This window comes from Thamnophis sirtalis, unplaced genomic scaffold, assembly GCF_051295495.1.
Source record: "Thamnophis sirtalis isolate CommonGarterSnake01/CBP01778 unplaced genomic scaffold, rThaSir2_p1.2 scaffold_11, whole genome shotgun sequence".
NCBI lineage: Eukaryota > Metazoa > Chordata > Lepidosauria > Squamata > Natricidae > Thamnophis > Thamnophis sirtalis.
The window spans coordinates 4,951,369-4,973,239 of record NW_028261391.1 but is presented as its reverse complement, the minus strand read 5'-3'; the positions used below and the strand labels follow the sequence as shown (position 1 = coordinate 4,973,239).

At 39.4% G+C, this 21,871-nt stretch overlaps 1 protein-coding gene across 1 annotated transcript in view; it reads left to right on the top strand.

The window, feature by feature from the left end:
• Window positions 1-15,639, top strand: part of LOC106544662 (cytochrome P450 2J2-like) — a 26,127-nt gene extending 10,488 nt beyond the window's left edge. The window contains exons 3-9 of the mRNA XM_087726097.1: window positions 497-646; window positions 2,774-2,934; window positions 3,736-3,912; window positions 4,956-5,097; window positions 10,295-10,482; window positions 15,117-15,258; window positions 15,446-15,639. Coding sequence (XP_087582223.1) covers window positions 497-646; window positions 2,774-2,934; window positions 3,736-3,912; window positions 4,956-5,097; window positions 10,295-10,482; window positions 15,117-15,258; window positions 15,446-15,639 — 1,154 coding nt within the window. The remainder of the gene's footprint in view (window positions 1-496; window positions 647-2,773; window positions 2,935-3,735; window positions 3,913-4,955; window positions 5,098-10,294; window positions 10,483-15,116; window positions 15,259-15,445) is intronic.
• The last annotated feature ends 6,232 nt before the right edge of the window (window positions 15,640-21,871 follow it).

Sequence of the window (21,871 nt, the reverse complement as noted above, 5' to 3'; positions counted from 1 at the left end):
TAGGTAAAGGTAAAGGTTTTCCTTGCACATATGTGCTAGTCGTTCCCGACTCTAGGGGATGGTGCTCATCTTCGTTTCAAAGCCGAAGGGCCTGCGCTGTCCGAAGATGTTCTCCGTGGATATGTGGCCAGCATGACTATAAACGCCAAAGGTGCATGGAATGCTGTTACCTTCCTACCAAAGGTGGTTCCTATTTTTTCTACTTGCATTTTTACATGCTTTTGAACTGCTAGGTTAGCAGAAGCTGGGACAAGTAACAGGAGCTCACTCCGTTATGCAGTGCTAGGGATTTGAACCACTGAATTGCTGACCTTTCTGATCGATAAGCTCAGCATGTTAGCCACCTAGCTGAAATGTCCTTGTTATATAGTACCACTCAAAACCAATATGGCCAACAAACAGGGTTTGATTTAGAGTATAAGTTTGATTTCAACCCTAATACCTTCCTATTCGTTTTAGTGAGCAATGATTTCTGATTGTTCTTTGATGGCTACAGGTGTTGCCTTCTCAAAAGGTCATGTCTGGATGCAGCAAAGACGCTTTGGAGTTGTTACCATGAGGAAGCTGGGACTAGGGAAAAAGGGTTTGGAAACTCAAATCCAAGAGGAAGCCCGGCAGCTGGTGGAATTCTTTACAAGTACAAAGAGTAAGTGATCATTTCAGATGATGGTGGTTTGAATCTTGTCTGCAAAAATCTTCCAATATTCTATCACTGTTCACTTATGCCTATGCTCAGCACTTTCTATTGTGTCACTAAGCCTTCCAACTTTTCTGTTTTATAGACTGATATTTTTGAGGAAAGAAATAGTTGCTATCAGTGGAAGTTCTTCTGAGATTTAATATAATATTTTGACAACTAATAAAGCCATGAAATCTTGTAAAAATTTGTGAAATTATTGGCTTCAAAAGATATAAGGAGGCTAGTCAAAGGACTAGGGGAGGAGGGAGGGAGGAGGAGGAGAGAGAGAAACATATGACATAAGATTTTAAAGAAATTGCCGTATACTGCGATATTTATTTAACCCTGCAAGATTTTTGAAACTCTTGGTTGCAAAAACCTGCAAAACGTAATAGTAATTGTCAAAGGTTTCCCCTCTGAAAGAAAAGGAAAAAGCATACAATGAACGTTGTGTTTCATGCAACATGCTTAAACGAAAATTATTCAGTCAAACTTATAAGTGTTGTGCTAATCTCTCCATAATATTTAAATTTATGTGTGTATTTGTTGTTAGTTGTGAAGTTATGTCCGATACATCGTGACCCCATGAACAACGTTCCTCCAGGCTTTCCTGTCCTCTGCCATCCTCTAGAGTCCATTTAAGCTCATGCCAACTGCTTCGGTGACTCCATCCAGCCACCTCATTCTCTGTCGTCCCCTTCTTCTTTTGCCCTCCATCGTTCCTAGCATGAGGCTCTTCTCCAGGGAGTCCTTCCTTCTCCTTAGGTGGCCAAAGCATTTGAGTTTCCTCTCCAGGATCTGGCCTTCTAAAGAGCAGCCAGGGTTGATCTCCTCTAGGATTGACCAGTTGGATGGCCTTGCAGTCCAAGGGACTCAATGCAGGAGTCTTCTCCAGCACCAGAGTTCAAAGGCCTCCATTCTTTGGCTTCCTTCCTTCTCATTAGGTGGCCAAAGGCTTTGAGTTTCCTCTTCAGGATCTGGCCTTCTAAAGAGCAGTCAGGGTTGATCTCCTCTAGGACTGACCGGTTGGATCGCCTTGTAGTCCAAGGGACTCACAGGCATTCTCCAACACCAAAGTTCAAAGGCCTCCATTCTTTGCACTCAGCCTTCCTTATGGTCCAACATTCACAGCCATACATCGCAACTGGGAAAACCGTAGCCTTGACTATGCACACTTTTGTTGGCAGGGTGATATCTCAGCTTTTTGGTATGCTGTCTAGATTTGCCATAGCTTTCCTCCCCAGGAGCAACTGTCTTTTACTTTCTTGACAGCAGTCCCATCTGCGGTGATCTTGGAGCCCAGGAAAATAAAATCTGTCACTACCTCCATTTTTTCCACATCTATTTGCTATGAATTGAGAGGGCCAGATGCCATGATCTTAGTTTTCTTAATGTTGAGTTTCAAGCCTTTTGCATTCTCCCCCTTCACCTGCATCAAGAGGCATTTTAGTTCCTCTTCACTTTCTGTCATTAGAGTGTATACAAACATAGAAAGTGTGTTAGATGATTCCAACATTTTAAAACTAACAGTTTTGTGGTGTAACAGTTAATTGTGTGGTCCAGAGCACGTTTTCTTATTTCAAATGTCCTTTTGTCCAGAAAAAATATGGTTGTTCATCTAGCACTGTATTTTATAGATGCTTCAAATATATTATTTTTAAGATTCTCTCATGACCAAATACATACAGTTCACAAGCAGCTTACCATCAATGTGACCCCAAAATAAATAAATCTCATTCTGTTTTTAAGATATATCACTCCCTCTTCAAGCACATAATAGATAAACCAAAACAGAAGAGGTATTCCTGAATAATCCCCCCAAAAAAGTTATTGGCAGCCAAGGAATTTCTGATGGAGATATTATTCGAAGTTATTTTTCCAAATTTGCTAGTTATGCCACAATGTATTAAAGTTGCATTCTCAACAGTTAGGCTATATACTAATTATTGCCTATTATACAGCCAGGTTATATAATAGACAGTAAAAAATCATTCCAAGTCCTTTTGTTTATTTCAAGCAAGCTCAATCAGAGCATCCCATTTTTGGTATTTACAGGATTAATATGAAAATTAATAGAGATTCTTTCATTTTCAGGTCAGCCATTTGATCCAGCAGTACCCATCACAAATTCAATCTGCAACATTATCTGTGCTGCAGCTTTTGGATATAGGTTTTCTGTTGATGACAAAGACTTCTCAGAGTTGATAGAAGCAGTCAGGGTTACCTTAAAATTTGGAGGCACCGTATGTCATGGTGTGAGTATTAATATTTTGCCAATGTTCTGACTTTTCTCTACCCAGCTTAATCAGTGAATTCAAAACTTACCATATTAACAGAAATTCACATTTTAAAAATCATATTTTCTCATTCATTTTGAATTTTGATGCAATATAAATGATGAATATTATCAATTTGGTTAATCTTTAAGCTAAAAGTTGGGTGTTTTGGAGTAAAGGAGAAAATAAGAAAGAATGTATCATCATGAGGTTGTTGACAGAAGAAACTATTGGCAATGTTTTCTCCAGGGAGAGGCCATCAAGATGTGTTGGGGTCATAAACTGAAATTTTGAGTTGTGTAATTTCAGCATACATGGAGAGGCAGGTGTAGAAATTCTGTGTATGTAGACACATATATATTTACATAACTGATTACAGTGAGAATCTATTGTTAAGAAAGACAATAGATTTCTCTTGTGGATTGACTGGATCTACCAAAAAGCAAAATTTCATGTAGTTAGAGTCATGGAAATACGGGTGAATTGCTAATTCAGCAGGTTCTGACAGGTTCTGGAGAACCGGTACTGGAAATTTTGAGTAGTTCGGAGAACCGGCAAATACCACCTCTGACTGGCCCCAGAGTGGGGTGGGAATGGAGATTTTTCAGTATCCTTCCCCTGCCACAGCCACCAAACCATGCCCACAGAACCAGTAGTAAAAAAAAATGAATTTCACCACTATGCTAATCCTTAGAAGTTGGCTCACTATCCATTTGAAACAGCTCCCCAAGTTGCAACTAACAATAACAACAAACTAGATTTGCTTTGTCTTTCCTGCAGCTCTATGAAGTTTTCCCACATATCATGAAATACCTACCAGGTCCTCACCAAACTGTCAAATCTGCATGTAAGAGAATTATTTCATTTGCGAGGAAGCAGGTTAAACACCATAAGGAGAATCAGAATCTGCATGAGCCACAGGATTTTATTGATTTCTATTTGTTTCAAATGGAAAAAGTAAGTATTCACATTATATGGGAATATTGATTGATGGGGAAATCATTGCCCCAGTGCCACAGTGCAAAAAAACAGAATAATGCTGATAATTGATCAGAGCAATATGTTTATTGCTATTCACCTATTTACAAGAATCTCATAAGAATAATTGCCCTTGCTACAGAACCATCAGATAAGCACTTCAGGGTTTGGAGAGGGGTGTCAGTTTTCCATCACTTCCTCCCATTCAGGGATTTTAGGCTACCCAGTTTCTTAACTCCTCTCCCCACTTCAGCTGCAGATTCTACAAATCACCCTTCCTATGTATGACTGAGGGTGTCATTTGTAGATTCATCTACATGTTTCCATATTTCCCACTGCCTTGTTTACAATTAACCCTTTCACCAAGTTCCTTCTCCAAGGCCCTGAAATCTTGTTAGCAGTTATGCAATAGGAAGACTTGTCCATTCTGGCTTGCTAACTGGTTAAACAACATGAAGCAAGCAAAAGGAGAACTAATGTCAGAATATTCATGAACTGGAAGAGGACATAGCAACAGGTCAGCCATTGGGGACTGGCTGGAATAGGACATGGTAACAAGGTCAGCCAATGTATAGGCATGGCAACTGGGTCAGCAAATGGGAACTATTTGGTGACTAAGAGTCATGCCAGATGGCTCAAAGCTTGGGCTTGGCTTATCTATGTAGCTCTGAGTCTGTGCAAGAGAACTAATCTAGTCTGTTCTCTGAATTGGAACTGGAAACCAATCTCTCCTCTCTATTACATTGGAAGAATCTGCTGTTGGTATTGTACATTTATTCATGTATATAAAGAAGTTAATGAATCCTGCTGAATCAGTTGTGTGCTTTCTGGATATAATTTCTGCAACAAACCCTGACAACGAATATGCATATTTGATATCCAAAAGAAAACTAGAATATCATCATTCACAGGCACTAGATTTAAGAGATTCAATCTTAATCATTTTAGAGAAGTAAAATTTGGAAAGTATGAGCAATGAAATAAACATGTTTTTAAATGCCGTTTCACCATGTTAAACACAGAGCAAGGATCATCCCAGTTCTACCTATAATGAAGACAATTTGATTCATTACATTTTTGACCTCTTTATTGCTGGGACAGACACAACTTCAGCTTCTCTTAAATGGGCATTGCTGGTAATGGCAAATCATCTGGATGTCCAAGGTGAGATAAACTACTGCATTGCTAACAGTAAAATGAGGCTATTGTTATAGATTAGAATACTTCAATATTGTCATACTAAGTTGGTTTCTAATACAGGTACTTCTCAGCTTATAACCACAAAAGGGATCGAAATCTCAGTCATCATGCAAAGCAGTATTAAGCAAGATGCTCATATGACTGTATTGTTCAATGGCCACATTGATCCTGGCAGTATCAGTTGTGGTTGTTATCTCCTGGTTCATTAAGGGGATGAAGTGAAAGTGCCATCTGCCAAACAATTTCAGCTTCAACCTTGCAGCCTGCTGAAGCATCTCCCCTCTGTCCATGGTGGGTAGCTGAAATACTTCAGCAGGCTGCAGAAACATTTGAGCAGGCCTGGCAGGCAGCCCTTTCATTCATTTTTTAAAAAAAATTCTCTGCACTTTTAAATTTTTTAATACTTTTCTTAGTTTGTATCATTTTTTTATTTTTGTAAATGTAAACCTTAATTAAAATTATGATTTAAAAAGAAAGAAAACCCTTAGGCACACAAGACACTATTGTTGAAGCATAATGGATAATTGAGGGGGGGGGAGGCAGAGTATGCATAGAAAAATCCGAATCCCAGAATATTTCATTGTCCATATGCACAACCTACAGTATTACAGGTCAGGAAAACATAGCATGGACAGAAGATAATGCTCTCTAGACTGTGAATCAATGAATGAATACAAGTCTATACAATCTTTATTTCAGCCTATATGCAGTATATATATTAAGGGAACTCAGGTTGGAAGATGTGGGACACAGTTTTAAAATTGGAGGAAGAAATATCAATAACCTGAAGTATGCTGATCACACATCAGTATTACTGCTTTTGAACTTTGGTGTTGGAGAAGACTCTCGAATATACATGGACAGCCAGGAAACAAACAAATAGCTGATTGAACAAATCAAACCAGCATTCTTATTCAAGGCCCAAATGACCAGGGTTTAATTGTTATACACAATATGCAAAGATCTACGTAGTTCTTTGGAGATGGTCTAATGCTGAGAAAGGTGGAAGGAAAGAGAAGAGGAAGACTAGTAGTAAGATGGATGGATTCAGTTACAGTGGTGTTGGATGTACCATTGGAAGACCTAATGGGACAGATCATCATGAATAAAATCTGTGCATATGATCATTAGCAGTCACTATCAGCTTGATGGCACATAAATAAGGTGACCGGACATCCCGCTTTTTGCAGGACAGTCACGATTTTTAATAATTTGTCCTGTGTCCCGCAGCGTGCTCAAAAAGTCCCGATTTTCCAAAAGAAAGAAAATCAATTTTAAAAAGGGCGCCATTAAAAAAAAAGTTTTTATTTCTCTGAAGTGTCGTTCCCGATGTACCCTTTAGAGGGCAGTGGTTTCCCTTCCTCCCCTCCTGCGCGTGTGCACGCCGATGCGTGGCATTTTTCTGCAGGGAGAGCGGTGGATTTCCGCCGGCGGCAGCGCAGCAAGGAGGAGGCTCAGTCCCGGGCCAAGCGGCTCAGCTGTCAGAAGTTTTTTTTTTTTTTTGCCTGCTTCTGTCGGGCACTGCTCTCCCTGCAGCCATGCCGTGCAAGCCGCTGTTAGCAACCTGGTCTGGGTGAGCCGAGGGGAGGCAGGCGGGGATCCGGTTGGGAGAGGCTGGCGATGGGGGTGGCTTTTGAAAGGGTTGGGGGGCGTTGGGGGAAGGCAATCGAGGGAAGGCTGCTTTGCAACCACCAGCAAAGTCCCATCCCCCCCCCGCTCTTGCCTTTCCTTCTGCTTGCTCCATCCCAGCGGAGGCTGAGCCCGCCTCTTATTTGGAGCTCCTGCATCCCTCCCCCAAACAAAGCACCCCATTTCAAGCAACGAGGGGCACCAAGCAGGGCAGGGTTGCAAACACCCCCCTCCCCCCAAGGCTGTAGGCGAAAGCTGCTCTCCAGTGTCCCGTCCCTGCCCTGCCTTCCCAGAGCCATCTCTGTGGAGGTCCTTTTTGGCTTTAACGTGAAGCCTTGAGGGGGGAACAGGGCGTGCCCAGACACCTGTCTCAGACTCTGCCCCTGAATCAGGAATGCTGGAGAAGTGGGCGCGGATCGCTGTCTTTTTAAATCAACTTTTTGGAAGGAGGATGGGAGGACGGATGGGGCGAGTACTAAAGGCATCCCGGCTGAAATCACTTTTTAAAAAAACATTTTAAAAAAATCCCACTTTTAAGGAGGTGAGCAGATCTAATGCTCCTTCTGACTCCCCACAACAGAGAAAGGGAGGGGGGGAGAAAGTTAGGGAAGGAAGGAAAGAAGGAAGGAAAGGAAAGAAAGAGGGAAGGAAAGAAGGAAGGAAGGAAAAGAAGGAAGGAAAGGAGGAAGGAAGGAAGGGAGGGAGGGAGGGAGGGAGGGAGGAAGGAAGGAAGGAAGGAAGGAAGGAAGGAAGGAAGGAAGGAAGGAAAGGAGGAAGGAAGGAAAAAAGGGAAAAAAAGAGTGACTGGCCTCATTTCATCCAAGCAGGTTTTCAGGCCTAAAATGGGACTAGAAACTCCTGATTTCTTGTCTGGTACCTGAACCACTACTAGGCAAACTGGCTCTCTTATCCATATTTGATCTACTGTGACCAAATCTCTTCCAAATCATGCCAGGAAAGCAGCTCAGCACAGCTGCATTGAGCAACAGGAATAATTTTTATGGCTGTGTAGTTTCTCCTTTTGCAAAACTAGCAGATTAAACAGCAAACTCGCCACAAGATTGCAAGTAACTTCTAAAACTTCTCCTCAAATAGCAGTTATCTGAAACTACCCAGTGAGCAGAGTTGGGTGTTGATATTATTGTATCTCTGTATAAAGCCATTAATTTGTTATAGAAGGTCATAGACAAATAGCTGTCCTTTGGTGTCATTACAGGTGTCTGGAATAGAAGAACATGGGTGTTTTCTGATACGGAAGCATTTTGTATAAAATAGAGTGCAACATTGGCTAATAAACAATAGCTCCAAACTTAGTTTTAAATTCATACATTTAAATTCATTGCTGTTTTCATATACTATGTGAACAAGACAGTTTTTATATTCCAGCACTTCAGGATACAGTGTTAAGCTTATTGCATTGGGAGATTTTGTACAACATTTGCTTAAAATATTTAAGAAAAAAATGGTTGGATATTTTCTTGTTTAGAATGCAAGGCAAGCACACTTCAATTTTAAGGGACTGGGATTATTTCCATATACTGTACAGCTAAACCTCGATTTACAATTGACCCTAAAATTTCCATTGCGAAGCAAGATGGTTCCTCATTTCATGACCTTTCTTTCCAAAGTTCTTAAGTGAGTCACTGCAATTGTTAAGTGAACCATACAGTCATTTAGCAAGTTTGGCTTTTCCCGGTCACTTTGCTTGTTGGAAACCAGCTGGGAAAGTGACAAATGGTGATTGCATAATCCTGGGTACTGCAACTATCATGAACACATGCCAAGTGCCAAGCAAATTTTGACCAGGTGGTCATGAGGATGGTGCAGGAGAAAAACAGTCACAAGTCAGAAGAGCAACAAAGATGATTAGGGGACTGGAGGCCAAAACATATGAGGAACTGTTTCTGGAACTAGGTATGTCTAGTTTAATGAAAAGAAGGACTAGGAGAGACATGATAGCAGTGTTCCTATATCTCAGGGGTTGCCACAAAGAAGAGGGAGTCAAACTATTCTCCAAGGCATGTGAGGGTAGAACAAGAAGCAATGGGTGGAAACTAATCAAGGAGAGAAGTTGTGAACCTTCCAACACTGGAAGTTTTTAAAAAGATGTTAGATAACCATTTGTCTGAAATGGTGTAGGGTTTCCTTCCTAAGCAGGGGGTTGGACTAGAAGATCTCCAAGGTGCCTTCCAACTCTGTTATTCTATTCTAACATATACTGTTTTAAAGAAGCACAGAGGGAACAATTCTCCAGGCTTTAGTGACTATCACTAAGTGTTGTAGCTTATGATTCTTGATGAATGTATTCTATTTTTTTTTATCTACACTGAGAGCATATTCACCAAAGACAAATTCCTTGTGTGTTTAGGAGTTTAGCTTCTCTCTCTTGAAAATGTAAGCTAGCATAAGGCATTATAATGCAAGCTAGCCTTAGCTTTCAAACAGTTCATTTAGTGATCAAAGTTACAATGGCATTGAAAAAAGTGACTGTGACCATTTTTCACACTTAGCTACTATTTTTCACACTTAGCGACTGTTGCAGCATCCTCATGGTCATGTGATCCAAATTTTGTTGTTTGGCAACATATTCGTGTTTATGATGGTTTCAGTGTCCTGGGGTCATGTAATCGCCTTTTGTGACCTTTTGACAAAAAATAAAATTTTTAATCAAGACCCCCCCCCCCGTTAATGGTGTCCCTCTTTATCAATCTGAAAATCTGGTCACCTTATACATAAACAATCAATCAATTCAATTTTTTTGGTAGGTTGATTTCATCTGTTATTATTTTGCCTACAATTTTTTGTATTTAATTTCTTGAGAGGGAAAGCCATATACATTGTTTACATAAATGCGTACATAAATAAATAGTAAACATTCTGCTAACATCACAAAATTAATTTACTTACTCCAGGGTTTTTGCCTTTACCTATAACTAGCAATTGCTTATTTCATTTTTCCTGTCAAATCCTATCTTAATTGTGTTATTATTATTTTCACATTGATGTATCTGATACAAACTTACATTTTCAACATTCTTGCAATATTTGTGATTTCCTTTTCATCAAAGGAAAGAACACTAAAAAATAGCATTTATTTGTATTTGTTTCACTGCAATTTTCATGCAAATTATAAACATTTTGCTAATATCACAAAATTATTTTACTTGCTGCAGGTTGTTTACCTTTATCTGTAACTAGCTTATTTCATTTTTCCTGTCAAATCCTGCTATCTTAACTTTGTTATAGTTATTTTCACATTGACGTACCTGATACAAACTTACCGATACATTTCCAACATTCTTGCAACATTTGTAATTTCCTTTCCATCAAAGGAAAGAACACGAAAAAAGTAGCATTTATTTTTATTTCTTTCATTGCACTTTTCATACAAATTATTTACAATTTGTGTTTTTCACACAGCAATCATATGATTTTCTTTCAGTTGGAAACATTTCCAAGATTTGTCTCATTTATTTTCCAAGACAAATTGCAAGGCATTCAATAAAGCTACCTTTCTTACTCCTTTCCTCAGATAAAGTCTACAAAGAAATAAAAGAAGTTTTGGGTTCATCTCACTCAATCTGTTATCAAGACCGAAAGAAAGTGCCCTACACCAATGCTGTCATTCACGAGATCGTCCGAAACAAATATATCTTATTATTTGGCTTACCAAGACAATGTGTGAAGGATGTCTATCTGGGTAATTTTCTCATTCCCAAGGTAAAGAATTTTTACCTTACTGAGGTTCTGGAGGGGCTGCATCTTCATGTAGGATTTTTTTTTCTCATTTCATGAGAAGGACCATAGGCTCCCTGGCAAATTTATAAAAAGAAAAAAAATCTGTTTTGAAATAAAACACTTGGGTATTTTCAACCATCTATTAGTATGACAATTATATAGTTAACAATAGCCAATCAAATATTTACTTGTGTAATAAGGAAGGGACCATCAGGGTCAAATCAACCCACCCCTCTGAGGTATTTTGGTTCTGAGATAACTTGTATCTGAGGATGAAGAATTGCTGGTAAATAGCCCCCTTATCTGCTGCCCCCTTTTTGTTATAAACCAGTTTTTTCCCCTTCCCCACTAACCCTCTGGGGACATTGTCAACCTGTCCTGGTTCATTAAGGGGATGAAGTGAAAGTGCCATCTGCCAAACAATTTCAGCTTCAACCTTGCAGCCTGCTGAAGCATCTCCCCTCTGTCCATGGTGGGTAGCTGAAATACTTCAGCAGGCTGCAGAAACATTTGAGCAGGCCTGGCAGGGAGTCCTTTCATTCATTTTTTTAAAAAAATTCTCTGCACTTTTAAATTTTTTAAATATTTTTCTTAGTTTGTATCATTTTTTTATTTTTGTAAGTGTAAACCTTAACTAAAACTATGATTTTAAAAGAAAGAAAACCCTTAGGCACACAAGACACTATTATTGAAGCATAATGGATAATTGAGGGGGGGGGAGGCAGAGTATGCATAGAAAATCAGAATCCCAGAATATTTCATTGTCCATATGCACAACCTACAGTATTACAGGTCAGGAAAACATAGCATGGACAGAAAATAATGTTCTCCAGGCTGCGAATGAATGAATGAATACAAGTCTATATACAATCTTTATTTCAGCCTATATGCAGTATATATATATTAAGGGAATATTGTCAACCTGTCCTGGAGCTAAATAAATAAAGAAGGAAAACATGAACGTTTAAATGTGCTTGGGATAAACCCCTGCCCATCATCACTCCCATAACTTTAACCTATCCCCAAAATTTTAACCTTAAACTGTCTACCATGGACCTCACCCCATTCCTAAGAGGTCTGTAAGGGGGCATGCATAAACTCACAGCATGCCTACCATCCCTGTCCTACTGTTCCCATCAATTTGTACTCATTTCTTATGTATATACATATATCTGCTTATATTAATATGTTTATACGTTATAGTCATACTCATACTTGTTTTCTCATACGTGCGTGACAAACCAAAATAAAATAAATCTGACAAAAATAACAAATAAAAATAATTAACATAAAAAGAATAAATAATAAAATAAAATCACTATTTAAAAAAAACAATAATTAAAATAGTAAACAAACAAACAAACAAAAACCTCAAGGGGCCCCTAGATCTTTTTCTGCCATCCGTTTTCCTCTATTTCTGTGAAACTAAGGAGACATTTTGAAGAGTCAGTTGCTCAAAATGGCCCAGGCACTGGAAGGCTGCCAGTGAATTCCAGGACTTAAACAAAAATCAACTTTATTAAAGGCAGCCCAAGGAAATATGTTTCCACACGCAACACACAGTTTAAGTGCCAAATAAAAAAATAAAATCCCAAAGCAATTCTAGCCAAATAATTTTCAACCTTGCCTGGGTTAACAGAATTACTGTCAGCTCCCTCACAAAGACAACCAGAATTCTTCCCGCCAAAACCTGACAGAATCGCTCCCCTTCTTTTTCTATTGGCCCTCAGCAGTCACGTGATTCCTTCTGGGCTCATGGGGGGGGGATTTTTGGCTGAAAGAACCAGCTGTTCCCCACTACAAATTTGGCACATTCCCCCCCCCCAAAAAAAAACTTAAGAGATTCTGGACAATAAACAAACCTCTATTTGTTATATATTTCCCTAGAAACTTTATTACCAAGTCTCAAAACTCTATTACTGGTTCCAATGTAATATATACCATAACAAATGTGGTCTGTTATGCACAGGTACAGAATAGGTGGTACCTTGCTCAACAGTAGTAACTGGGAGAGGGATCTTGGAGACCTAGTGGAAAACCATTTAAATAGGAGCCAGCTGTGGGCAGCAGCTGCCAAAAAAGCCAACACAGTTCTAGGCTGCATCAACAGAGGGTTAGAATCAAGATCACGTGAAGTGTTAATACAACTTTATAAGGCCTTGGTAAGGCCACACTTGGAATCCTGCATTCAGTTTTAGTCACCACGATGCAGAAAAGATGTGGAGACTCTGGAAAGAGTGCAGAGAAGAGCAACAAAGTAGATTAGGGGAGTGGAGGCTAAAACATATGAAGAACGGTTGCAGGAACTGGGGATGTCTAGTTTGATTAAAAGAAGGACTAGGGGAGATATGATAGCAGTCTTCCAATATCTCAGGGGTTGCCACAAAGAAGAGGGAGTCAAACTATTCTCCAAGGCACCTGAGGGTAGAACAAGAAGCAATGGGTGGAAACTAATCAAGGAGAGAAGCAACTTAGAACTGAGGAGAAATTTCCTGACAGTTAGAACAAATAATCAGTGGAACTCCTTGCCTCCAGAGGTTGTGAATGCCCCAACACTGGAAGTCTTTAAGAAGATGTTGGATAGCCATTTGTCTGAAATGGTATAAGGTTTCCTGCCTAGGCAGGGGGTTGGACTGGAAGACCTCCAAGGTCCCTTCCAACTCTGCTATTGTATTGTATTGTATTTAATATGTGGCAATAGCACTTACACTTATTGCCTGCAACAATCTGTTTCCTCATTTTACCAACCTCAGAAGGTTGGAAAGCTGAGTGAACCTTGAACCGGTTAGGATCGAAGTGCCAAACTGCTGGCAGTAAACAGATGTAGCCTGCAGTATTGCATTCTAACCACGACGCCACCCACAGTGCATATAGCCAGAAAACATACTATATTATAAAACTTATTATCCAAAATATGGTTTCAGAGGTTTGAGAATTGCTGAGAAGACCTGAAATGTTAGCAGTAGATATTAGTGACTTTTGTTTACTCTCATACCTGTGTAACTTGACTGTCAATAAATTGTCTAGGACGATGAGTACAATGAGTTGGTAGCTTTCCCCCCATCTGCCCCACACAGTCTGGTCCCTCTTTCCCATAGTTCATGGCAGACTGACAGCTAACAAATGTGAAACTCAAGCATATGATGGCAGCTCTGATAGGTTTTGAAACTTGGCAACTATAACTCGAAAGTGTTTTTTTCCAAAGGTAACTGGACTGTTGTTTTTTTTTCCTAGAGGAAGAAAAAGCAAAACATTTTGTCTCTCATCCACGAAACTATATCAGTTGTGATGGTGGGAGGAACGGGATGGATGATAGATACTGACAGTTGTGTGAAGGGCAGGAAAGGAAAGGTGTCAGATTCAGGTTAACGTCAGGGTTCCAAATAACATCCAAAAGTAAATCAGAATGCAAGGCAAAGCATTGCTCAAAGTTCCAATTTACTGTTGGCACATCTGGGAAAACCCGAATCTGGAGGCTTCTTGGTTTTCCACCTAGTTGAAAGTTCAAGATCTTGCCCCCCATACCCACAAGTCCATCACATGGTCCAATTATCCACTGCCATGTTGGCAGCTTCCACCCATCCAGTTCCAGTCAGATGTAGAGGTGCAAAGACAAAAGATGACCTTGGGTTTCTAGAAAGAATTTTGTTATGGCTACATACCATCTAACTCCGTACAATCCTCCCTCCCATTTTCCCACGATAGAAAATGCATGGTGGAATAATGGAAAGTGTGGCAGGCCAAAGATCCAAAGGAAAAGATGGCAGTCATCTGGTCCATTAGCCCTTTCTGCAAAAGTTCCTCAGGTCCCTTGGGGGTATATTTCAAAATATCTTCTTTATTTATTTATATATGCAAACTGCATATCTAGTATTCTTGTTCTCACAGTTGTGAGTAGTTAACAATATGTTAAAATGCCAAAAAAAGAATAATGAATAAAAACAACAAAAATTAAAGAGAACTATAACTTTAATGGCAATAGACCAATTGTGGCACCAAAGCTATTACAAATTTACATTTGTTACTCAAACTTCACAAGTCAGACTTATTTAATATTTCCACCTCAATGCCACAGGACTTTAAGATCTTTTTAAGGGAAAATGGCATCGGGAGCATCTGAATCCTGGACATAAAGCTATTACAAGCCCCCCCCCCAACAGTGGAGGCATGTATATAGTTGAACTAGCAGACATAACTTGTGCTGTGTGTCCAAAAATCTTGAATTGCACCCAGATGCTTATAGGTAGCCAGAACAACTCATGGAGGAATGTTATAACATGTGCATGTTATGATGCACTCTCAAACTATCTGTGCCACTGCATTCTGGAACAGCTGCCACTTAGAGATGTTCAGGTGCACACAGGATGTGTGAGCCCACACAGGATGTATTGCAAAATCCAAATGGGGTGTGACAAAGGGAAGCATGAATGGCCATCACCAAGGCTTTCCCATCTAGGAATATGTGCGATTGGCCACAGGTACCACCTGTTCTTCAGGTAGGAACTGTGAGTTGACAACTTTCAAGTTGTCTACCATCTCATCAGGAGGAAAGTTATCTGATTTAGAATGAAAAATGGGGGGGAAATCACCAATCATTTTCTTTCTTTTTTTAATAGGGAGCCATTCTCACCCCAGACCTGCGTTCTGTTCTCTTTGATCCCGAACATTGGGAGACCCCTGAGGAGTTCAACCCCAATCATTTTTTGGACAAAGAAGGAAATTTTGTGCCCAATGATGCATTTCTTCCTTTTGGAGCAGGTAATATTTAGTTAGAGCTGGGACTGGGTTTAAAAAGGAAAGGAAAAAATTGCATTTTCCCCTTGTTAATAAATAGAAGGAACAAATTATTACTGATTTCCACCTTTCCTGTATTTTCTATTCAGGAGCTCATGTTTGTAGCAAAGATTGGGTAACTAACGGTTTCCTACTTTTATTTTCTCTACAGGAGCTCGGGTCTGCCTGGGGGAACTCCTTGCAAAGATTGAGACTTTCATTATGTTCACCAGTCTGCTGAGGGAATTTAGGTTCCAGCCACCAGAAGGCGAGAAAAAACTCAGTCAAAAAACCATCATAGGATTGACTGTGCATTGCCTGCCTTACAAGATTTGTGCTCTTCCACGTATCAATTCATCACAATAGAAGCAGCCAGAAAGGGGCTCTTGCAAATTCCTTTGCACATGGTTCTCTTCCAAGGTTGGCTTTCTAGAGGTTGACAGCTACCTCCCAGCACACCTTCATCACAGCTATCTCCCAGCACACCTTGTGTGTTTTCATTTTTGTACCCACACTTGGCAATAAAAACATAGGTTTTACACATTCACTACCTGTGGTGGCAACAGACCAATGAGAAGGGGCTAATGAGGAAATTAAACTGTGTCAATGCTCTCTTAGATCAGGGGTGTCAAACTTGCAGTGTCATGTTATCATGTGACGTATCGCGACTTTTTCCTTCACTAAACTGGGGGTGGGGGTGGCCAGCACATGATGCATCCGGCCCGTGTGCCACAAGTTTGACATCCCTGTCTTAGATCAAGGGCTGAAAGGATATTGGGAAAACAAATAGGAATTGTAAACTAGTTTATATGCTGCCACAATTTCCCACAAGGCAATCTCAGCTGACTAATAGATTATGAAGTTGAGGGAATGAGAATCGTTCTTAAGTCGTTATCCTCAGTTTCAAGAAGTTCTACCGCGTTCTGAATGGGTTTTATGTAAAATTATAAATACACACCTTATACAGTTAGGCATATCCTACATAAGAGGGTAAGAACCATGGTGGCACAGTGGTTAGAGTGAAGTACTGCAGGCTACATCTGCTGATCACTGGCTGCCAACAGATCAAATCTCACCAGGCTTAAGGTTGACTCAGCCTTCAATCCTTCTGAGGTCAGTAAAATGAGGACCCAGATTATTGGGGGCAACATGCTGATTCGGTAAACCACTTAAGAGAGGGCTATAAAAGCACTGTGAAGCGGTATATAAGTCTAAGTGCTATTGCTATATGATATTCCCTTTGAAACTGAGCCATATTCCAAAATATGCACAAAAATGTGGGTAGCAGTAAGGCACGGAAAATAGAGACAGTGGGTAAAAGGAAAGAAAACCAAACTCAATCTGGCTTACACCAATATCATTCACTGTGCTTTTCCCTGTTCTTACCATTCATTTTGGCTTGCACTACCACGTTCATCCTCCCTTGTTTTTTCAACTTCTGACTGTCACTTTGAGGGTCTCATTAACTCAATGGAAGCACAACTTCCTTGATTTTCTCCTTCCTCTCAACTCCTTCAATCTCCATTCGCATATAGATAAGGTCTGTAGTCATAAATATTCCTTTGAAAGACTTTGCCTTGCTGAATGTAAATGAGAAGAATTCACCTTTTTTTTTTAATAAAAGGGGTTTTGTCTGGACCAGGACTCTGCCTCGTGCTTTTTGGGGAAGTCTAGGGCAGATGCATTCCTAATGCTGCTCTCTGGATAGAATCTGGAACAGTCTTCATGGAGTTTAATCCTGATCTCATTTCTGATGTTCTATGTCTCCTCAGATGTTGGTTGATAACATTGCTCTAATGAAGGGAAATGTTGGATCCCCTTCTGTCAGACATTGAAATCTTGGGATGGAGTTCTTCAAAGAGACAGAAATGTGACCTCCTGTTACGGACTTAAAGCCAAGCTCCAAAAAGCAATACAAAGCTTCTCAATCCAAGAGTTCTTCAAAGTACATCAATAGCAGCAATGTACATCAATGTTCCTGAAGCAGATTCTTAGCATAGGACATTGGTTACAAAAATTACTGCCCCATTCAGACACACTGAAGATGGCAGATGAGAATGCCATGGGAATTCTTGAGGACAAAAGCAGGATATATCTGCATGGATTGTGGTCAGGGTGGGGTGGGGGATAAATGCAGGAAGTGGTATTAAGGTAGCAATGTTTGCTACCTTAAGTTATTTATTAAAAAATACCACAATTACCTTATGGTAAGATGGGCAGCCAACAAATTTCATAAATGAAATACAATAAAAATAATAAAGGTAGAATATAAACAAACAAATAAATAAATTAGGCCTTGGTGAAGAGCTTGAAAAGATTCTGCTGGAGCTGGGAAACTGAGTATTGTATGACAAACATGGAAACAGAAGAATGTTAAAATTGGAAGAACATAACCTGAGGTTTAGCTGGCATCAATTTTTATAGTACAACTAACTAATAACACGGTGTTGTCCGGGTATTTATTTATAGGGGGAAAATGTCTGGACCAAATGTATTTCTAATGTTGGATTTTCCCCCTTACCAGAAGGAGCCCCTTTGTGGAGTACTGTGAAGCCATTAGCATGGCAAATCCACTGAGTTGTACTGTACAGTAGAAGCCATTTTATGGCAGTGCACTAGAAGGCATTTTAATGCACAATGTACAAAATTTCATAAGAACACTTGAATTGGGCCATTGTCTTTTCTCTGCTTAATTCACTCACTATAAAATCTTTGTGTTCCATATATGTATTGTGTGCAGCTAAAAAACAACGTTCTTCACTAAAATTCAGCCCAAAATGCTGTATATATGTAAAAATAAAGTTAAGAGTGGCTTCTAAATTGAATTGAAAAATGAATGAATACATCAATCAATCAACCATTATAAAATCATGGGGGCTTGGCTCAGACAATTAAAAATAAAAGAAAGGAATAAGGAGGATGAAAAAATACATTAACATGAATACTATTTTTCCCCATATTATATCCCAGTTTTGGGAATGGGTTTGAACATATTACTCACCTAGGACAAGACAACCATTTCTGAACATTAAAAATAACCCAAAAGGATAAGAAACTGTCCGTTCAACTCTAGAATATAAATAAATATTAATTTTCTCTGAAATGCCCCTTGTGTTCCAAAGTACCGAGTCATTGCCAAAACCGGATGGGCCTTGGATGCAGCTGACATATACAGAAACACACAGTCCTGGTCACCAACCACAAGTTTTATTTCAGACCGTTCATACATTTTACAGCCACTATTTTTTTCCTTTTTTTTTTGCATGAGGTATCGTATTTTTTGGACTTTAAGATGCACCAGAGTATAAGATGCACCAAGATTTCAAAGAGGTAAAAAAGAAACAAAAAGTTTTTGCCCTCCCTGGGACCTGGGAGCATTCTGCAGGTCTCCCAAATTTCACAAAAATAGGGCACACAGAGGGTTTGGGAGGCCTGCAGAGTGTTCCTGGGGGCTGGGGAGGGCAAAAACATGACATGCGGGGGGTTTGGGAGGCCAAAAACAGGCCCATTCTTTGCAAAAATAGTGCACGCAGACGGTTTGGGAGGCCTGCAGAGTGCTCCTGAGGGCTGGGGAGGGCAAAAACACCCCCATTTGGGGCAGTTTTCAGTGTACAAGATGCACCATTTCCACTCAAATGTCTCTTTAATTAAATTTCCTCATTTTCATATTTAGGTCTCCAGAAGTCATGGGGTAATTAAAGGTAATCCCATGGATATTTACATATAGGTATTTCCAAATTTGTAGTTTTCCCTTTTGTCAGTAGGTGGCATTCTCCACTTAAATTTCATTTTAATGAATCGATCGTCATTTTGATTATAAAACTGGTTATAAAAGCAGAATAGGTTTTGTAAGTAAATAATTCCAGCATTTTCAAATTCGAATGAAAAAGCAGCATTTTTTTTATTTTTTTTATTTAAATTTTTAAAATTAACAAACATGTAAAATACACACACACAAAACTTAGACGTACACCACATTTACACAATACAATATGAACAGGAGCCTCCTGTTCTTTCTAATAGCAATTATCAATCGATACCGCTCACCTTATATTATTCCCCTTTCTATTGTATTTCATTTGGATTTCACCATTCTTAACCCTCTTATTTTACTCATAACTATTATTTTTGAGTTTTGTTATATTCCTTCATTGATTCTTGTTTCTTTCCTCCATCCACCTATACCATTTATCCCATATCTGGTAGAATTCCGATTCTTCTTTTCCCTGGATTTCTTTAATTAGTTTATCCATTTCAGCGTAATCCATAACCTTTCTTATTGTTTCATCTTTGCTTGGAATTAATTTGTTTTTCCATTTCTAGGCAAAGGTAATCCTTGCCGCCGTAATTATATGTAGTATTAAATACTGGATTTCTTTTTTGTATTTCGCAGAGATTATTCCTAATTAAAAAAACTTCTGATTTCCATTCTATTTTAACCCCTGTTATTGCCTCCAGCCAATTTTTGATCCTTTTCCAAAAAATTTTAGCCTCCTCACAGGTCCACCATAAATGGTAATATGTTCTGTGTATTGATTCGCATTTCCAACATTTTGGGGAGGTATTTGTTAAGATTTTAGCTAACCTTCTTGGTGCCAGGTGCCATCTGTAAAACATTTTGTACTGGTTTTTCTTGTATGCAACTGACAATGTCATTTTTAAGTTTGTTCCCCCAAATTTTTCCCATTTGTCTAATTCAATATTATAGCCAAAGTTCTGTGCCCATTTTATCATTTGTTCTTTCACAATTTCCTCTTCCATTTTATACTTCAGGAGAAGTATTGTGGGGGTGGCAAAGCAAAGGAGGACCGCCCTGTGAGGTCACAGGAAAGAACACAACTCTCCTGCCAAAACCCAGGGCTTTTTCCACCTCTATGCCACGACGGGAAGAAGCAGTAGCCTAAGATCGCTTCCATAAAGCCTGGACAGCAGATGACCATCTAAGCACAGTACAGGAGCGGTCCTTGGTGAACAGTGTGTGAACTGAGTGAGAGAATTCTTTCTATTCAAATTTTTAACTCCAAAGAAAGACGGAGGAACTACTGACTTAGAGCTATCTGTTTAATGGCAAACAAGCAGTTTGGAAAGTGATTAAGTGATTAGCAACTGGAAGGAGATTTAAAGAGGAAACCATTTATTCTTTAAAAATACAGGCATTTTAAAATGGTAGAACTATGGATTAAAAAAATTAATGCTGCTATATCTTAGCATTTTGTTCAAATCTATAAAATTTGGGTGAGTCGTCCTTTCTGTCGGTGATAGCCAATTCAGGATTTTCACATAGTGGATTTTTTTTTTTTTTTGAGCCATTTTTGCAATAACGCTCTTCTGATTAAATGATTTTGAAAGTATTTGTGTGTTTTATTTTTATCATCCCATAGGAATCTATGCCAGCCTGCTTGCAAATCATGGCCTTCTAAGGTCAAAATTCTTTTATTCTTTAGCTCTATCCAGTCCTTCACCCATGTTATTATTACTGCTGATGCATATAAATCCCAATTTGGTAATGCTAAGCCTCCCCTCTCCTTCCTGTACAGAGACTTAATTGATAGACAGGGAAATTTAAAAATAATTGAAGAATTGGCAGAACAGAACATGAAAGTTGACTGGCTAACTTACCTTCAAATCAAAACTAACTACAATAATGATACTAAATTATATAACATCAAAACAGAACCACACGAATTGGATAAAATTATTCAAAGCTCAGATAGAAAGATGATAGGGAGAAAGCATACCGGTATGATGGCTCGTTTGGCCCGCCCACCTGCCCGTGCTCTATTGGCTGTTTTTATGCCAAAAGGCGCACCGCACACGCGGTAGCGACGGTAAGAGCAACCCACCACTGCTTCCCACCAAAGGTGGTCCCTATTTTTCTATTTGCATTTTTACGTCCTTTCGAACTGCTAGGTTGGCAGAAGCTGGGACAAGTAACGGGAACTCACTCCGTTACACGGCGCTAGGGATTCGAGCCACCAAACTGCCGACCTTCTGATCTACAAGCTCCGCGTCTTAGCCATTAAGCTGAAGGGCCTGAAATTGTGACCTTTAAGTATGTCATAATTGTGCTTTGCTATACTGGCAGTTGCTCAGCTGCCAAGATGTCATAGGCATAGGCACATAGGACATGTGCGCCTAAAGTACATGTAAAAATAACCATGTTGTAACATTGAGGTTAAAGGAATGGAAAACTGACCCTGTTGCTATGACAGTATGGACAGATTCCAAAAATCATCTGATTTGTGGTCTTAAGGTATAAAAGACAAAGTTTAATAATGGGAGGTGGCCAATCGGTCTCATGCCATCCCTTTTGATGTAAATGCCTACATAGCAAACTTATGCTTGCTATGCTTTAAATTCTAATAAACCTCTGAATCCTAAAGTGAGACTTTTGTGGTGTGCTGTCCGTTCAATTGTTATTAAGTGCAGCTATGCTCATAATTCGTTTTTTCCCATGACAGGTCCTAGCAGTTTCATCAACTTATGCTTCATTGTACTATGCAAGGCAAAAAAAAATGGGTTAGGTATATATTTTCTAATTTTGCACAGGCTACAGTATGCTGGTTCATTTCTTAACCAAACAGGCTAAATTCACAGA